Here is a 17,144-nt window from a genome sequence, read left to right on the forward strand (position 1 = left end):
AAGCAAACATCACACTTTACTGCCGCGCCGATCGTCCGCGCAGCCCTCCCCACCCCGGGAGGGGGAGGGGGGAGCCCCGGACCTACCGCGCCGGCTGCCAAGCTCCAGTTCGTTCGCTAATGTCAACCGGGATTGACGCTTCTCTGGCCTCAGTTTCCTAGGCGGTGTTTGCCTTGTGTGGCGTTCACTGCCGTGTGTTGTGGTGTGCGGTGGCCAGGAGTACTTCATCAGTGCCGGGGCTGCATGTGCTTAGTGGCTGACTTCCCTAAGCGCCCTGTGAGTACTGCCCTTGCGTAACAGGGTTATCTTCCCTGGGGCGTTCGGGAACCATTCCCGTGGAGGTTCTTGCTGCTCGGCATTTGCCTCGCCCTTGGGGCCAGCTGGGGCTTGGGGCCCTTGTTTGGCCCTGGGTAGGGATTGGTATTGTGCTGGTTAGGGCGTCAAGGTGTTGCGCAGCCTGCCACCTAAGCGGCGGCCGGTTTCTGTTGCCTCTGGAGACGGTGTACTTTTGCGGGGTTTTTCTTTTGTTTTTCATTTTCTTGCCTGGTGGGGGTCTGCCTAAGGTGGTTATAGTTCCACTGGTAGTGTTTGGCGGCCCTCTGCTAGGCCCCCGTGCTTGTACACGTCTCAGGGGTTTTCAGTGCTATAATCTACCCTCTTGTTATGTTTGGGTTTCTTAACCGGTTAGCAACACCTTGCCCGGGCTTCCCGTAGTTGTTACCCTACGGGCCCTGGAAACCCCTGTCTGGGCTCGGGGGACCATTGAATGTGTCTTCCGGGTTCCAACCCGTCTTGTACGGGATCGTTGGTTGCTGTTCCCTTGTCTCCGGGTGACAGTCGCCATTTTTACCTCCGTCATGCTGCCTGTTGGGTCACTGACACCTTGACCCGGAGTCTTGCGAGTGATTCTCTGCTTGTTCTCCAGTACTCTCCTGATGTTATTACTGTTCAGAGTACAGGCGGCATCCGTGTTGCAAGCTAGGTTAGGTTGCTGCAACATGCTAGGTTGGTTTCCCACTCGAATGCCCCGTGGCCGCCCCGTTTGGTTAGGTGCTGCTCGCCCCTTTCTCTCCATGTTCCCGGCTCCGGACCGTCTGCGGGTTTCGGGGTCGGGGCGGGGTTCAGTTGCGGCAGAGACTTGGGCGGTTTTCGGGGGATGCCCCGTTCGGGTTGGGGACGGAGGTTTGAGCCTGTGCCTCCTGCCAAGGCTTCTGGGTCTTACCAGCGGCCCTTTCTTGTTGCCTTTCCCATGGGCTCTTGCTTTTCTTTAAGGGCGGAGGGCTTGGAGGACGGCTCTGCCCCGGGGCCTCTGTTGTTGGTTCCCGGGGCTGTGGGGGTTGCCTGCTAGCAGTTCTGGTGCGGTTTTGCCCCTTCAGGGGTTTTTCTGCTGTTGGGCGTCGTTTTTCGCCCTTCCAGTCTGCTAGCTTCCCACATTTGCTGGCGTGTTTTTGTGTATTAAGCGTCAGTCACAGCCCCTGCTGGCGGCCATTTTCGTCTGCCGGTTTCCCGGCGTGGCCACCAGGGCGGCGTTGCGGTTTGTTTACATGCGTCTGGGTGTGCGAGCGAGCGTCTCTGGTGAGTTTTCGAAACATTTGCAGGGTTTTTGTTCTCCTGTTGTCGTTTCTTTGTTTTTCTGGTGTTTTCTTGCCGTTGCCTGTTCCTCTGGGAACGTTTGGGTGTTGATTTTGGGTCTGAGCCTCTGGGTTTAGGCTCAGTGCCCCTGGCTGGTATGCTTGCTCCCACACCTTGCCCCTCGGTTTTCGGTCTGTTGGGACCGTTTTCCCAGGGCGTTCTGCTGGGGTCTGTGCTTTGCCTTTTAGTGGTGTTCTCCGCCGGCAAATGTGGTGGTTTGGGCTCCCCCTGGTTCGATTCTGGGTTCCTTTGGGTTCCTTGGTTTCGTTCTGGAGGTTTCTTCCTCTTGGGCCCCCTTTTGTGGGTTCAGGGGACTTTGTTTCCTCGTGTGACCCGGTTCTGCCTTTTGGGGTTCCGGGGTCTTCCTGGCTTGCAGACTGAGCTTTTTGGGTCTTGGCACATGTTGTGGTTGTGCTGGGACTTTGTGGTTTTGCTGTCGAGGTGGGCCTTTTGATGCAGTTTTGTGCCTTCTTTGCCTGGCCGGCGTAGTGCTCTCTGCCACTAGTCGGCGGCTTGTGCTTTTACAATATATGTCCTCACCTAGTTGTGCTTGTGGGGGTTGAGCTCTGGCTCCTTGGTCCTGCCTCTCACCCGTCCGTCAACAGGTAATTACCTAAGTGTAATTACCTAAGTGTAGTTACAGGATGAGAGCTACGCTCGTGGTGTCCCGTCTTCCCAGCACTCTTTGTCATATAATGCTTTGAAACTACTGACGGTCTTGGCCTCCACCACCTTCTCACTTAACTTGTTCCAACCGTCTACCACTCTATTTGCGAAGGTGAATTTTCTTATATTTCTTCGGCATCTGTGTTTAGCTAGTTTAAATCTATGACCTCTTGTTCTTGAAATTCCAGGTCTCAGGAAGTCTTCCCTGTCGATTTTATCAATTCCTGTAACTATTTTGTATGTAGTGATCATATCACCTCTTTTTCTTCTGTCTTCTAGTTTTGGCATATTTAATGCTTCTAACCTCTCCTCGTAGCTCTTGCCCTTCAGTTCTGGGAGCCACTTAGTAGCATGTCTTTGCACCTTTTCCAGTTTGTTGATGTGCTTCTTAAGATATGGGCACCACACAACAGCTGCATATTCTAGCTTTGGCCTAACAAAAGTCATGAACAATTTCTTTAGTATATCGCCATCCATGTATTTAAATGCAATTCTGAAGTTAGAAAGCATAGCATAGGCTCCTTGCACAATATTCTTTATGTGGTCCTCAGGTGATAGTTTTCTATCTAGAACCACTCCTAGATCTCTTTCTTTATCAGAATTCTTTAAAGATTTCTCACATAATATATAGGTTGTGTGGGGTCTATGTTCTCCTATTCCACATTCCATAACATGACATTTATTAACATTAAATTCCATTTGCCAAGTGGTGCTCCATATACTTATTTTGTCCAGGTCATCTTGAAGGGCATGACAGTCATCTAAATTTCTTATCCTTCCTATTATCTTAGCATCATCAGCAAACATGTTCATATAATTCTGTATACCAACTGGTAGATCATTTATGTACACAATAAACATCACTGGTGCAAGAACTGAACCCTGTGGTACTCCACTTGTGACATTTCTCCATTCTGATACATTGCCTCTGATTACTGCCCTCATTTTTCTATCAGTCAGAAAATTTTTCATCCATGATAGAAGCTTACCTGTCACCCCTCCAATATTTTCCAGTTTCCAGAACAACCTCTTATGTGGAACTCTGTCGAAAGCCTTTTTTAGGTCCAGATAGATGCAGTCAACCCAACCATCTCTTTCCTGTAATATCTCTGTGGCTCGATCATAGAAACCGAGTAAATTCGATACACAGGATCTTCCAGATCGAAAACCATACTGTCTGTCTGATATTATATCATTTTTCTCTAGGTGTTCTACCCATTTAGTTTTGATTAGTTTTTCCAATACTTTCACTATTACACTTGTCAATGATACAGGTCTATAATTGAGGGGGTCTTCCCTGCTGCCACTTTTGTAGATTGGAACTATGTTAGCCTGTTTCCACCCGTCTGCTACGATTCCTGTACACAGGGATGCCTGAAAGATCAGGTGAAGTGGAATGCTGAGCTCAGATGCACATTCTCTCAGAACCCATGGTGAAACGCCATCTGGGCCAGCTGCTTTGTTCTTACCGAGCTCCTTGAGCATTTATCGTATCGGTTGTATCAGGTGTATCGGTTCCTGTGCCTCTTGGGCTCTGTCATGTCTACATGTGACATTGTATGGGGGTCAGCCTCGTTACTTGTGTGAGGAGTCGCCACATTACTTCTTAGTGCTTTCCCGTTCCCATTCTGACACTCAAAAAAAAAAAAAAAAAAAAAAAAAAAAAAAAACTTTGATTCTATCTGTGGCTCTTTTGGGTACTCAGTTTCCACCTGTGTCCCCTAGTGCGTGTGCCCTTGTGTTACATAGCCTGACCTTCTCAACCCTGTCGATTCCCTTGGGTATCTTGTATGTGGTGATCAGGTCTCCCCTCACTTCCTCTTCCAGCGAAGTGTGGTTTCATTCCCGTAGTCTCTCCTCATGACTTCGGTAGTGTACTTTTTCTTTCTGTAGGGGTTCTGTTCCCTTCTCTGTTGACTGGGCGCTGGGGGAGCAGCTTGCTCTGTTGCCTCTCGCTTGGTCCCGCTGTTGGTGGGCGCTTTGGGTTGTCTTCCGGCCTCTGCTGGCGTCGGAGGACGGCTTCTCCCCCTTGGGGGGGGTTCAAAGCTGGCGGGGTGGGCTTCTTCCCTGCGCTTCGTCATTTCCTCTTCGTGGGTGCGTGGGGCGTGGTCGATCCGCCCCATCCTTCTGGGCTTCCCATCTGCTCTTTGCAGTCATGAGCTTTTCCCGTCTGCTCTTTGCAGTCATGAGCTTTTCCAGTCTGCAGTTCTTCTGGACTACTTCCGTCTGCACCCTGGATCCTCTGCCCTGCTCGGAGGACTGTTGTCTCCTGTTCGGATTCTGTTAGGGCCGGGTGCATGGATGGTGGACCTGGACCTCCAGGTCACTTCTTGGCACGTTCCTCTCCAGTTTTTCTGGGGCTAGCACGGTTGGTAATTACCTATGTGTACTTACCTAAGTGTAGTTACAGGATGAGAGCTACTCTCGTGGTGTCCCGTCTTCCCAGCACTCTTTGTCATATAATGCTTTGATTATAATTGTCATATTGTCATATAATGATTGTCATATGTCTTAATATGATTGTCATACAATGCTTTGGTGGTGGGGCTTCAGGTTTGCTGTTTTTATTGCATTCCCTATTTTGTGAAGGGCACTTTGTATACTCTTTGCATCTTTACCGGATCTTAGTGCCCTGTCTGCGTCTGAGATTCGGTGTCTGGCCTACCTCGACGACTGGCTGGAGTGGGCTCCCAGTCAGTCCGCTTGTCTGCTCGCCAGGGGATGGTTCTTTCCAGATCGCTGGGTTTGGTTTCCTGGTGATCTGGAGGTTTTACCTTCTGTTTCCGTCCCGGGTTCGGACCTGGGCCTTGTTTCAGGCTCTTGGGCCCCTCATTGTCTTCCCTCCAGAAGTGTTACTGTGGCTGTGGTCCCGCCTTTGGCTGTTCAGGAGGGGGTCCCGGGTTGCTCAGCGGTTGCTTGGGCGGTTGTGCGGGAGTTTGCACTTCGGCGTGCTTGTCTGCCCGCGGAGTCGGGTTTGGCTCCGGCGTCGGTTGGTTCCTACGGAGACTCCACTTCCGCCTCTTGCATTCCTTGGGTTCCTCTGGGGATCTGATGTTGGTGCTGCGTCACCAGCTTCCTCTTTGGGGTTTTCGGGGTTCCGTGCCTTGGCAGCTCCCCGAGCCTTCGCTCGATGTGTTCACGGACGGGTCGTCTCTCGGCTGGGGCTTTGTGACCAGTGCTCACCAGGTCGGCCGAGGTTGATGGAGTCTGTCTGTCCGTCGGGCTCACAGCCCGGTTCAGGTGTTCATGGCTGTCTGGTTTGCGCTTCGGAGGGTTTGGGTCACTAGGTACTCTACCATTCAGCTCTGTTTGGACTGTTCTCTGGTGGTTCTTTCCGGAACCACAGGGGGTTTGGTTAACCGTGTGGTTCGTGTCCGGGGTGTGTCCTGCGTCCTGGTGGACAGCTGTCTCGGTTCATTCCTCTTCGTGGGTTGGCCAGTCGTCGCCGATTCGTTTTGTTGGCTCTGTTGGGCTTATGGACTCCTGGCCATGGACGTCTTCGGGTCGGCGTGGTCTAGGCGTCGCCCGTTTTGTGGCGCCCTTCCCACCAGCGAGGACTTCACGGTGGAGGCTTTAGGCAGGCCTGGTCGAGGTGGGGGGTACCTGTACCTCTTCTCCCGGTCCAGCTGTTGCTTCGGGTTCTGGCTCGGTTGCAGCCCATTCCCACGAGAACAGTCCTTATGGTTCCACGGTGGCCGGCCCGGCCTTCTTTTCAGACGCTGCTTGATAGGTGTCCGTACCCGGGGCGTTTTTCCTGAGGCTTCGCCTCTTTCAGCAGGCCGAATCGGTCCTGTCCGTGACTGGTTCGGCCTTCTCTTTGGCTCTTCGCGTCTGGTATTTTGACGCAGGTATCGCCATCTCTATGGTGTTCAGGTGGCTTTGTTGACGGTGTCCCACCTGCGAGCTTCGTCTTGGAGACTGTATGACGTTTATTACGTTTTCTCGCATTTTGTTTCCCCTCCGGCCTGCTCATGAGTCGCCTGAGCCATCCTGGTCCTTGTTCAGGGTGCCTTCTTCTCTTCCCCTCAGTTTGTGGTAGCCCCTTCGGTTTCAGTTTCCTCCTCTTTGGTACTGGTGGTAGCTTTATTGGTGTGCAGCCTTTCTCTGTCCTGGCGACGGTCGAGACGGCTGCTTTCCGGAGGGGTTCTTGGGGTTTTGGTCCTTGTTTGGTTTGGCCGGGGGGTGCGTCCTGTGTTGTCCAGTTGTGCTTTTTGCTGTTGCCGGCGTAACGTGCCTGGGGATGCGCTGTGGTTGATCCGGTTCCTTCGTTCCCTGTTTTCAGGGCTCGGGTCTCCCGGGTCGTCCGCAGTGTTTTCCTTCTTCCTGCGGTCTGTCTTTGCGCCCGTGCTGTTCAGACGTTTGCAGCAATTGCTGCTGTGTTGGTGACGTCTCGGGCTCATTTCGGGCGCAGGGAATTGTGGGTCGCACAGGTTTTTGGCCGCCCATCCATATGTGCGTCTGTTCTTGGGCGTTCTTGTTGCCTTGGGTCGCAGGTTTGCGACCGGTTGTCTTGGCTTTGCGTTGCAGAGTTTGTGGCGGCCGCCTCCCGGGTTAGCCCTTTCTTTTCCTTCTCTTTGGGTATGAAGCTCCAGGGAGCCGTAGGGGCTCCCCACAGAAAACCAGCGTTGAATGTAATAAAACGCCATTTTCTGGGTGAGCCCCGGAGGCTCCCTGGAAACCCTCCCTCCCACCGGTCGGCGGTTTTTTCGCGTTGGTTGAAGCTTAGCTTCCGAACTGGAGCTTGGCAGCCGGCGCGGTAGGTCCGGGGCTCCCCCCTCCCCCTCCCGGGGTGGGGAGGGCTGCGCGGACGATCGGCGCGGCAGTAAAGTGTGATGTTTGCTTGTTTGCTTGTTTCCTTGGGATTGTAGGGAGTTTTCTACCTCTCTGTTCGGTTTTTGTTGTAGTTTCTTACCATGTGGGGTTTGTTTTGTTACGCCTACCTTTCTGGGTGCCTAACCCCGGTCGATGGCAGATAAGGAAAACCCCCAACCATATGGGGTTTTCCAGGGCCATTGCTCCCTGAAACCTCTCTGAAGGGGCCAGGTTCTGGCGCTGGTCCCTGGTAGGTCTGAACTCCTTAGCTAATGTCCCGGTCTAACATAACATACATTAGCCCGATAAGCTCCAGGGAGCCTCCGGGGCTCACCCAGAAAATGGCGTTTCATTACATTCAACGCTGGTTTTTTGCCACACTTCCCTACCCTATTGCGGCTAAAATATGCCACCTACGATTTTTTTGTTATTTTTTCCGTGATCAGGGAACAAAAATGAACACTTCTATAAGACGAAAGAATTTTTTGATATTTTTTTTTTTTGTTGCGCCTGTGGGTGTGAATTCCATTTGGGCCCCTAGCGATTTGAGGGTTAAAGATTTCTCACATAATATATAGGTTGTGTGGGGGTCTATGTTCTCCTATTCCACATTCCATAACATGGCATTTATTACATTAAATTCCATTTGCCAAGTGTTGCTCCATATACTTATTTTGTCCAGGTCATCTTGAAGGGCATGACAATCATCTAAGCTTCTTATCCTTCCTATTATCTTAGCATCATCAGCAAACATGTTCATATAATTCTGTTTACCAACTGTAGATCATTTATGTAGACAATAAACATCACTGGTGCAAGAACTGAACCCTGTGGTACTCCATTTGTGACATTTCTCCAGTCCGATACTTGCTTCTGATTACTGCCCTCATTTTTCTATCAGTCAGAAAAATTTTCATCCATGTTTGAAGCTTACCTGTCACCCCTCCAATATTTTCCAGTTTCCAGAACAACCTCTTATGTGGAACTCTGTTGAAAGCCTTTTTTAGGTCCAGATAGATGCAGTCAACCCAACCATCTCTTTCCTGTAGAATCTCTGTGGCTCGATCATAGAAACTGAGTAAATTCGGGTTCGTGAGCCTATTGGACTCTATCATATCTACACTTGAAACTGTGTATGGAGTCAGCCTCCACCACATCACTTCCTAATGCATTCCATTTGTCATCCACTCTGACATTAAAAAAGTTCTTTCTATTATTTCTGTGGCTCATTTGGGTACTCAGTTTCCACCTGTGTCCCCTAGTGCGTGTGCCCCTTGTGTTAAATAGCCTGTCTTTATCTACCCTATCAATTCCCTTGAGAATCTTGAATGTGGTGATCATGTCCTCCCCCTAACTCTTCTGTCTTCCAGCAAAGTGAGGTTTAATTCCCGTAGCCTCTCCTCGCAGCTCATACCTCTCAGCTCGGGTATTAGTCTGGTGGCAAACCTTTGAACCTTTTCCAGTTTGGTCTTATCCTTGACTACATATGGACTCCATGCTGGGGCTGCATACTCCAGGATTGGCCTGACATATGTAGTATACAAAGTTCTGAATGAGTTCTTATACAAGTTTCTGAATGCCGTTCTTATGTTGGCCAGCCTGGCATATGCCGCTGATGTTATCCTCTTGATATGGGCTGCAGGGGACAGGTTTGGCGTGATGTCAACCCCCAAGTCTTTTTCTCTCTCTGACTCATGAAGAATTTCATCTCCCAGATGATACCTAGTGTCTGGCCTCCTGCTCCCTACGCCTATCTTCATTACATTACTTTTGCTCGGGTTAAACTCTAACAACCATTTGTTTTTCCATTCCTTCAGCTTGTCTAGGTCTTCTCGAAGCCTCAAGCAGTCCTACTCTGTCTTAATCCTTCTTATAATTTTGGCATCGTCAGCAAACATTGAGAGAAATGAATCTATACCCTCCGGGAGATCATTTACATACATCAGAAACAAGATAGGACCTAGTACAGAGCCCTGTGGAACTCCACTGGTGACTTCACGCCAATCCAAGGTCTCACCCCTTACCGTAACTCTCTGCTTCCTATTACTTAGGTACTCCCTTATCCACTGGAGCACCTTACCAGCTACACCTGCCTGTCTCTCCAGCTTATGTACCAGCCTCTTATGCGGTACTGTGTCAAAGGCTTTCTGACAATGCAAGAAAATGCAATCCGCCCAGCCTTCTCTTTCTTGCTTAATCTTTCTCACCTGGTCATAGAATTCTATTAAGCCAGTCAGGCAAGATTTACCCTCCCTGAATCCATGTTGTCGATTTGTCACGAAGTCCCTTCTCTCCAGATGTGTTACTCGGTTTTGTCTCACGATCTTCTCCATCACCTTGCATGGTATACAAGTCTAGGACACTGGCCTTGACAAGGCTACACACACAAGGACACACACACACACAAGAGCACAAGAAGTTAACCCAGATGTAATCGGACTCACTGAAACAAAACTCTCTGGAATCATAACGAATGCCGTGTTTCCCCAGGAGTATACAGTAATAAGGAAAGAGAGGGAAGGTAGAGGAGGAGGCGGAGTGGCCCTACTCATGAGAAGGGAATGGAGTTTTAAGGAGATGGCCATCCCGGGCTGTGAGGAGTTCAGAGACTACATAGCAGGCACCATAACAATGGGAGGACCAAGAATAGTAGTAGCAGTAATATACAACCCTCCACCAAATGACAGGAGACCCAGTCAAGAGTATGAAAACAACAACAAGGCAGTTAACACTATAATTGAGAGGGCAGCCTCTGCTGCCTGTAGAAATAGATCCCACCTGCTCATCATGGGCGACTTCAATCACGGAAAGATTGACTGGGAGAACAAGGAACCGCATGGAGGTGAGGATACGTGGAGAGCCAAACTATTGGAGGTAGTGACAAGCAACTTTTTAACCCAGCATGTCGGAGAACCCACAAGGATGAGAGGAAATGACGAACCAGCAAGACTCGACCTAGTCTTCACTCTGAACGACTCCGACATAAGAGAAATCGGTTTTGAGGACCCAGTAGGAATGAGCGACCACAGTGTACTGGTGTTTGAGTACTTGATTGAAGAAGGGTTATTGAACTCGAGGAGGGATACCGAAACCAAAAGGTTAGCATACCGAAAGGGAAACTATGAGGGGATAAGAAAATTCCTAACAGATATAGCATGGGAAACAGAGCTCAGGGGAAAGACGGCCCAAGATATGATGGATTACATCACGCAGAAGTGCAAGGACGCAGCAAACAAGTTTGTCCCAGTCCAAAAGGAAAACAGAGAAATGAAGATGAGAAACCCATGGTTTAATCAAAGATGTAGGCTAGCTAAGCAGCAAAGCAAAAGGGCATGGAGAAACTATAGGAATAACAGGACACTGGAGAGCAGAGAAAGATACCAGAATGCCAGGAATGAATATGTCAGGATGAGAAGAGAGGCTGAAAGACAATACGAAAATGACATCGCAAGCAAGGCAAAGACTCAGCCTAAATTGTTGCATAGCCACATTAGGAGAAAAACAACAGTAAAGGAACAGGTTATGAGATTAAGGATAGGGGCGGAAGGATTCACTACAAATGACAAGGAAGTGTGTGAGGAATTGAATAAGAAATTCCAGGAGGTCTTCACCTTAGAACAAGGAGAAATTCCAGAGGTAAGTGAGGGAATAGCTAACCAGGAACCACTGGAAGAGTTTGAGATTACCAGTGGGGAAGTAAGGAAGTGTTTACTAGAGTTGGACGTGACGAAGGCTATAGGCCCAGATGGAATCTCCCCTTGGGTTCTAAAGGAAGGAGCAAGAGAACTGAGCCTACCACTCTCCATAGTGTATAACAAATCACTGGCAACAGGGGAACTGCCAGATATTTGGAAAGCAGCTAACGTAGTCCCGATATACAAGAAAGGGGATAGACAGGAGGCACTGAACTACAGGCCAGTGTCCCTAACCTGCATACCATGCAAGCTGATGGAGAAGATTGTGCGAAAAAAACTAGTGGAGCATCTGGAGCGAAGGAACTTTGTAACACAGCATCAACATGGGTTCAGGGATGGCAGGTCCTGCCTCACAGGGTTACTTGAATTCTACGACCAGGCAACAAAAATAAGGCAAGAAAGAGAAGGGTGGGCAGACTGCATATTTTTGGATTGTCAGAAAGCCTTTGATACAGTACCACACAAGAGGCTAGTGCGAAAGTTGGAGATGCAGGCTGGAGTGAGAGGGAAGGTACTCCGGTGGATAGAGGAATACCTAAGCAACAGGAGACAACGAGTCTGTGTGAGGGGTGAGGCCTCAGATTGGCGAGACGTCACAAGTGGAGTCCCGCAGGGGTCAGTCCTTGGACCTATACTGTTTCTGGTATATGTAAATGATCTCCCAGAGGGTATAGATTCGTTCCTCTCAATGTTTGCCGACGATGCAAAAATTATGAGGAGGATTGAAACAGAGGATGATAGTAGGAGGCTACAAGATGACCTGGATAGACTGAGTGAATGGTCCAACAAATGGCTGTTGAAGTTCAACCCGAGTAAATGCAAAGTAATGAAACTAGGCAGTGGAAACAGGAGGCCAGGCACAGGATACAGAATAGGAGATGAAGTACTTAATGAAACAGACAGAGAGAAAGATCTAGGAGTTGATATCACACCAAACCTGTCTCCTGAAGCCCACATAAAGAGAATAACGTCTGCGGCATATGCGAGGCTGGCTAACATCAGAACGGCGTTCAGGAACCTGTGTAAGGAATCATTCAGAATCTTGTACACCACATATGTAAGACCAATCCTGGAGTATGCGGCCCCAGCATGGAGCCCGTACCTTGTCAAGCACAAGACGAAGCTGGAAAAAGTCCAAAGGTATGCTACTAGACTAGTCCCAGAACTAAGAGGCATGAGTTATGAGGAAAGGCTGCGGGAAATGCACCTCACGACACTGGAAGACAGAAGAGTAAGGGGGGACATGATCACAACCTACAAAATCCTCAGGGGAATCGACCGGGTAAACAAGGATGAACTATTCAACACTGGTGGGACGCGAACAAGGGGACACAGGTGGAAGCTGAGTACCCAAATGAGCCACAGAGACGTTAGAAAGAACTTTTTCAGTGTCAGAGTAGTTAGTAAATGGAATGCATTAGGAAGTGATGTGGTGGAGGCTGACTCCATACACAGTTTCAAATGTAGATATGATAGAGCCCAATAGGCTCAGGAATCTGTACACCAGTTGATTGACGGTTGAGAGGCGGGACCAAAGAGCCAGAGCTCAACCCCCGCAAGCACAATTAGGTGAGTACAATTAGGTGAGTACACAATTTCATAACCAGTAAAGGAACAGGTTATGAAATTAAGGATAGGGGCAGAAGGATTCACTACAAACGACAAGGAAGTGTGTGAGGAACTGAATAAGAAATTCCAAGAGGTCTTCACCTTAGAGCAAGGAGAAATCCCAGAGATAAGAGAGGGAATAGCCAACCAGGAACCACTGGAAAAGTTTGAGATTACCAGCGAGGAAGTAAGGAAGTGTTTACTAGAGTTGGATGTGACAAAGGCTATAGGCCCAAATGGAATCTTCCCTTGGATACTAAAGGAAGGAGCAGAAGAACTGTGCCTACCACTCTCCATAGTGTATAACAAATCTCTGGCAACAGGGGAACTGCCAGTAATTTGGAAAGCAGCTAACGTCCCGATATACAAGAAAGGGGATAGACAGGAGGCACTGAATTACAGGCCAGTGTCCCTAACCTGCATACCATGCAAGCTGATGAAGAAGATTGTGCGAAGAAAGCTAGTGGAGCACCTGGAGCGAAAGAACTTTGTAACACAGGACCAACATGGATTCAGGGATGGCAGGACACAGGTGGAAACTGAGTACCCACATGAGCCACAGAGACGTTAGAAGGAACTTTTTCAGTGTCAGAGTAGTTAACGGATGAAATGCATTAGGCAGTGATGTGGTGGAGGCTGACTACATACACACACAAGGAAGGCACACAAACATTCATACCAAAACAGAGATGCAGGGCCAGAAAACAGGATTGGTTCGACAGAAATTGTGAGAGGGCCAGAGACCAAAAGACACAAAAATGGAATCAGTATAGGAAGAGGCCAAACCCCCAAACTTACCAGCGATACAAAGATGCGAGAAACAACTATACAGCAGTAAGAAGAGAGGCAGGAAGAAATTTTGAAAAAGGGATAACAGATAAATGTAAAACAGAACCGGGCCTATTCTACAAATTCATAAACAACAAATTGCAGGTAAAGGATAATATCCAGAGGTTGAAAATGGGAAACAGATTCACGGAAAATGAAAAGGAAATGTGTGAAACATTAAATGAAAAGTTCCAAAGTGTGTTTGTACAAAATGAAATCTTCAGAGAACCAGACACAATAAGAATTCCAGAGAACAACATAGAGCGGATAGAGGTGTCTAGAGATGAAGTGGAAAATATGCTAAAGGAGCTCAGTAAGAACAAAGCAGCTGGACCAGATGGAGTTTCACCATGGGTTCTGAGAGAATGTGCATCTGAGCTCAGCATTCCACTTCACCTGATCTTTCAGGCATCCCTGTGTACAGGAATCGTAGCAGACGTGTGGAAACAGGCTAACATAGTTCCAATCTACAAAAGTGGCAGCAGGGAAGAACCCCTCAATTATAGACCTGTATCATTGACAAGTGTAATAGTGAAAGTATTGGAAAAACTAATCAAAACTAAATGGGTAGAACACCTGGAGAGAAATGATATAATATCAGACAGACAGTATGGTTTTCGATCTGGAAGATCCTGTGTATCGAATTTACTCAGTTTCTATGATCGAGCCACAGAGATATTACAGGAAAGAGATGGTTGGGTTGACTGCATCTATCTGGACCTAAAAAAGGCTTTTGACAGAGTTCCACATAAGAGGTTGTTCTGGAAACTGGAAAATATTGGAGGGGTGACAGGTAAGCTTCTATCATGGATAAAAAAATTTCTGACTGATAGAAAAATGAGGGCAATAATCGGAGGCAATGTTTCGGAATGGGGAAATGTCACAAGTGGAGTACCACAGGGTTCAGTTCTTGCACCAGTGATGTTTATTGTGTGCATAAATGATCTACCAATTGGTATACAGAATTATATGAATATGTTTGCTGATGATGCTAAGATAATAGGAAGGATAAGAAATTTAGATGATTGTCATGCCCTTCAAGAAGACCTGGACAAAATAAGTATATGGAGCACCACTTGGCAAATGGAATTTAATGTTAATAAATGTCATGTTATGGAATGTGGAATAGGAGAACATAGACCCCACACAACCTATATATTATGTGAGAAATCTTTAAAGAATTCTGATAAAGAAAGAGATCTAGGAGTGGTTCTAGATAGAAAACTATCACTTGAGGACCACATAAAGAATATTGTGCAAGGAGCCTATGCTATGCTTTCTAACTTCAGAATTGCATTTAAATACATGGATGGCGATATACTAAAGAAATTGTTCATGACTTTTGTTAGGCCAAAGCTAGAATATGCAGTTGTTGTGTGGTGCCCATATCTTAAGAAGCACATCAACAAACTGGAAAAGGTGCAAAGACATGCTACTAAGTGGCTCCCAGAACTGAAGGGCAAGAGCTATGAGGAGAGGTTAGAAGCATTAAACATGCCAAAACTAGAAGACAGAAGAAAAAGAGGTGATATGATCACTATATACAAAATAGTAACAGGAATTGATAAAATCGACAGGGAAGATTTCCTGAGACCTGGCACTTCAAGAACAAGAGGTCATAGATTTAAACTAGCTAAACACAGATGCCGAAGAAATATAAGAAAATTCACCTTTGCAAATAGTGTGGTAGACGGTTGGAACAAGTTAAGTGAGAAGGTGGTGGAGGCCAAGACCGTCAGTAGTTTCAAAGCGTTATATGACAAAGAGTGCTGGGAAGACGGGACACCATGAGCGTAGCTCTCATCCTGTAGCTACACTTGGGTAATTACAGTTTCAAATGTAGATATGATAGAGCCCAGTAGGCTCAGGAATCTGTACACTAGTTGATTGAAAGTTGAGAGGCGGGACCAAAGAGCCAAAGCTCAACCCCCGCAAACACAAATAGGTGAGTACAAATAGGTGAGTACACACACACACAGATGTGTGTGTGTGTAATTACCTAAGTGTAGTTACAGGATGCGAGCTACGCTCGTGGTGTCCCGTCTTCCCAGCACTCTGTCATATAACGCTTTGAAACTACTGACGGTCTTGGCCTCCACCACCACCTTACCTAACTTGTTCCAACCGTCTACCACTGTGTGTGTGTGTTTGTGTGTGTGTGTGTGTAGGGGATCCAAGGGTCTATACAACACTACTATTAATTTGTTCCCTTTCTCCTTTTCATCATTGTTTTTCTAATATTTATCTACAGAGATTGAGCTTTAGGATCCTGCCTTCTAACTATTTTGCCTGGTACTTTTATATTCTCAATATGGTATTGTAATGTTTGTTATAGATGCTCTTGATATTATGAAGTGAGGTAGTCGGTTGGCATGACCTCTGCTCCAAGTGTGTATATGGGCCCAAGCCAGGGACATCCTCTGTTCCTAACCTAACTTTCACTTGAAACAATATAGTGATCCCATGTCTACTATCTTAGCCAGTAATTTGTTCCATAATTCAATAACCGGATTGCTAAATGAAGATTTTCTGAAGCAATGCACCTAAGTACTATGTGCAAATTACCAATACTAATTCTTTGTTAAAATTCTTGACCTTCCTCTTTTGTTTTTTAAAGAGTTGGATACTATAGATGAGTTTGGGGAAGATGAACTCAATGATATTAGTCACTTGCATAATAATACAAGGTGAAATAGTTTTGCCTCCGTTATCCTGCACAAATTGAGCATTGTATTTCCCATCCCTGTTTTCCAGAGTATGATTTTGTTATACTATGAGTAATAGATTACTAGACATATCAATTAATTGTGTTTACTAGACTTATCCAGAATATAAAAAAGTGAGTTAAATTATTTTGCAGTCTAATGGATGTCCTGCCAGACCATTTAAATGCTGAGATTGTTGCTGGAACCATCAATAGCAAACAAGAAGCATTAGACTACCTCACTTGGACCTACTTCTTCAGGAGGCTGCTTCAGGTAAGAAGTGTGTTCACAGTTATATAATCAAGTTGGTCTTGGCCCACCATACAGTGGGTTCATCTATGATATCAACAGCACATAGTGTATATTATAAACTTGATCATTAAAGCTTCCAAGTTGCATAACATTAGTACTCAATATTTCTTTCCAAATGAACATCAGTAACACAGTAGCAGTGTCTTATGGCATTTTAACACTATCGCACTCCCGGCAGAAGCCTATATAACTTTCCCCTCGTGCGCTGTGTGTTTCAGGCGACCGCGCAGCGACACTTAAATGTTTATACTCTTTTCGGTCTGCTCACCTTAATTTTCCATGTATGTATTTAATTTTGGTATCAATTTGTTCGCAAGAGAATGCTCTAGAGGAATATATATATATATATATATATAAAATTTCACCAAAGCCGACGTGAGACCCACACCAAATAAAAAACTATGGTGATCGTTAGCTCGTGAGCGCCAAACAGTGATGAAATGTGTATGCTCTTTTCAGGTTTGTCAACCCCACAAATGTTCTACATCGTTAATTTTGGTATCACTGTGACTGCAATAAAATTCCCTACACAAACATATAAACATAAAGTGCAAAACATGGGCGCACCCCACCCGCAAGACCATAGAAATTTGCCCAAGGGTTACCCGTTACCGCACCTCCAACTGCACATCGGCTACACCCCAACTGAAAAGTTTATATTCTTTTCATGTTTTTGACCTTAATTTTGGATGTACATGTTTCATTTTGGTATCAATGTGTTGCCAATGAAATGCTCTAGAGGAACATACGTATAACATGTCACCAAAGCTAACATGATGCCGACACCAAATAAAAACTAAGTCGTTTGTTAGCTGTGCATGCCAAACAGCACGAACATGTTGCTACTCTTTTCAGGTTTATCAAGTCCAAACTTGTTCGACATAGT

General features: G+C 46.8%; 1 protein-coding gene across 1 annotated transcript in view; it reads left to right on the forward strand.

The window, feature by feature from the left end:
* obe (activating signal cointegrator 1 complex subunit obelus) overlaps positions 1-17,144 on the forward strand; it is a 565,443-nt gene that overhangs the window by 423,091 nt on the left and 125,208 nt on the right. Inside the window, exon 38 of the mRNA XM_069330748.1 lies at positions 16,102-16,219. Coding sequence (XP_069186849.1) covers positions 16,102-16,219 — 118 coding nt within the window. The remainder of the gene's footprint in view (positions 1-16,101; positions 16,220-17,144) is intronic.

Source organism: Procambarus clarkii, chromosome 24 (assembly GCF_040958095.1).
Source record: "Procambarus clarkii isolate CNS0578487 chromosome 24, FALCON_Pclarkii_2.0, whole genome shotgun sequence".
NCBI lineage: Eukaryota > Metazoa > Arthropoda > Malacostraca > Decapoda > Cambaridae > Procambarus > Procambarus clarkii.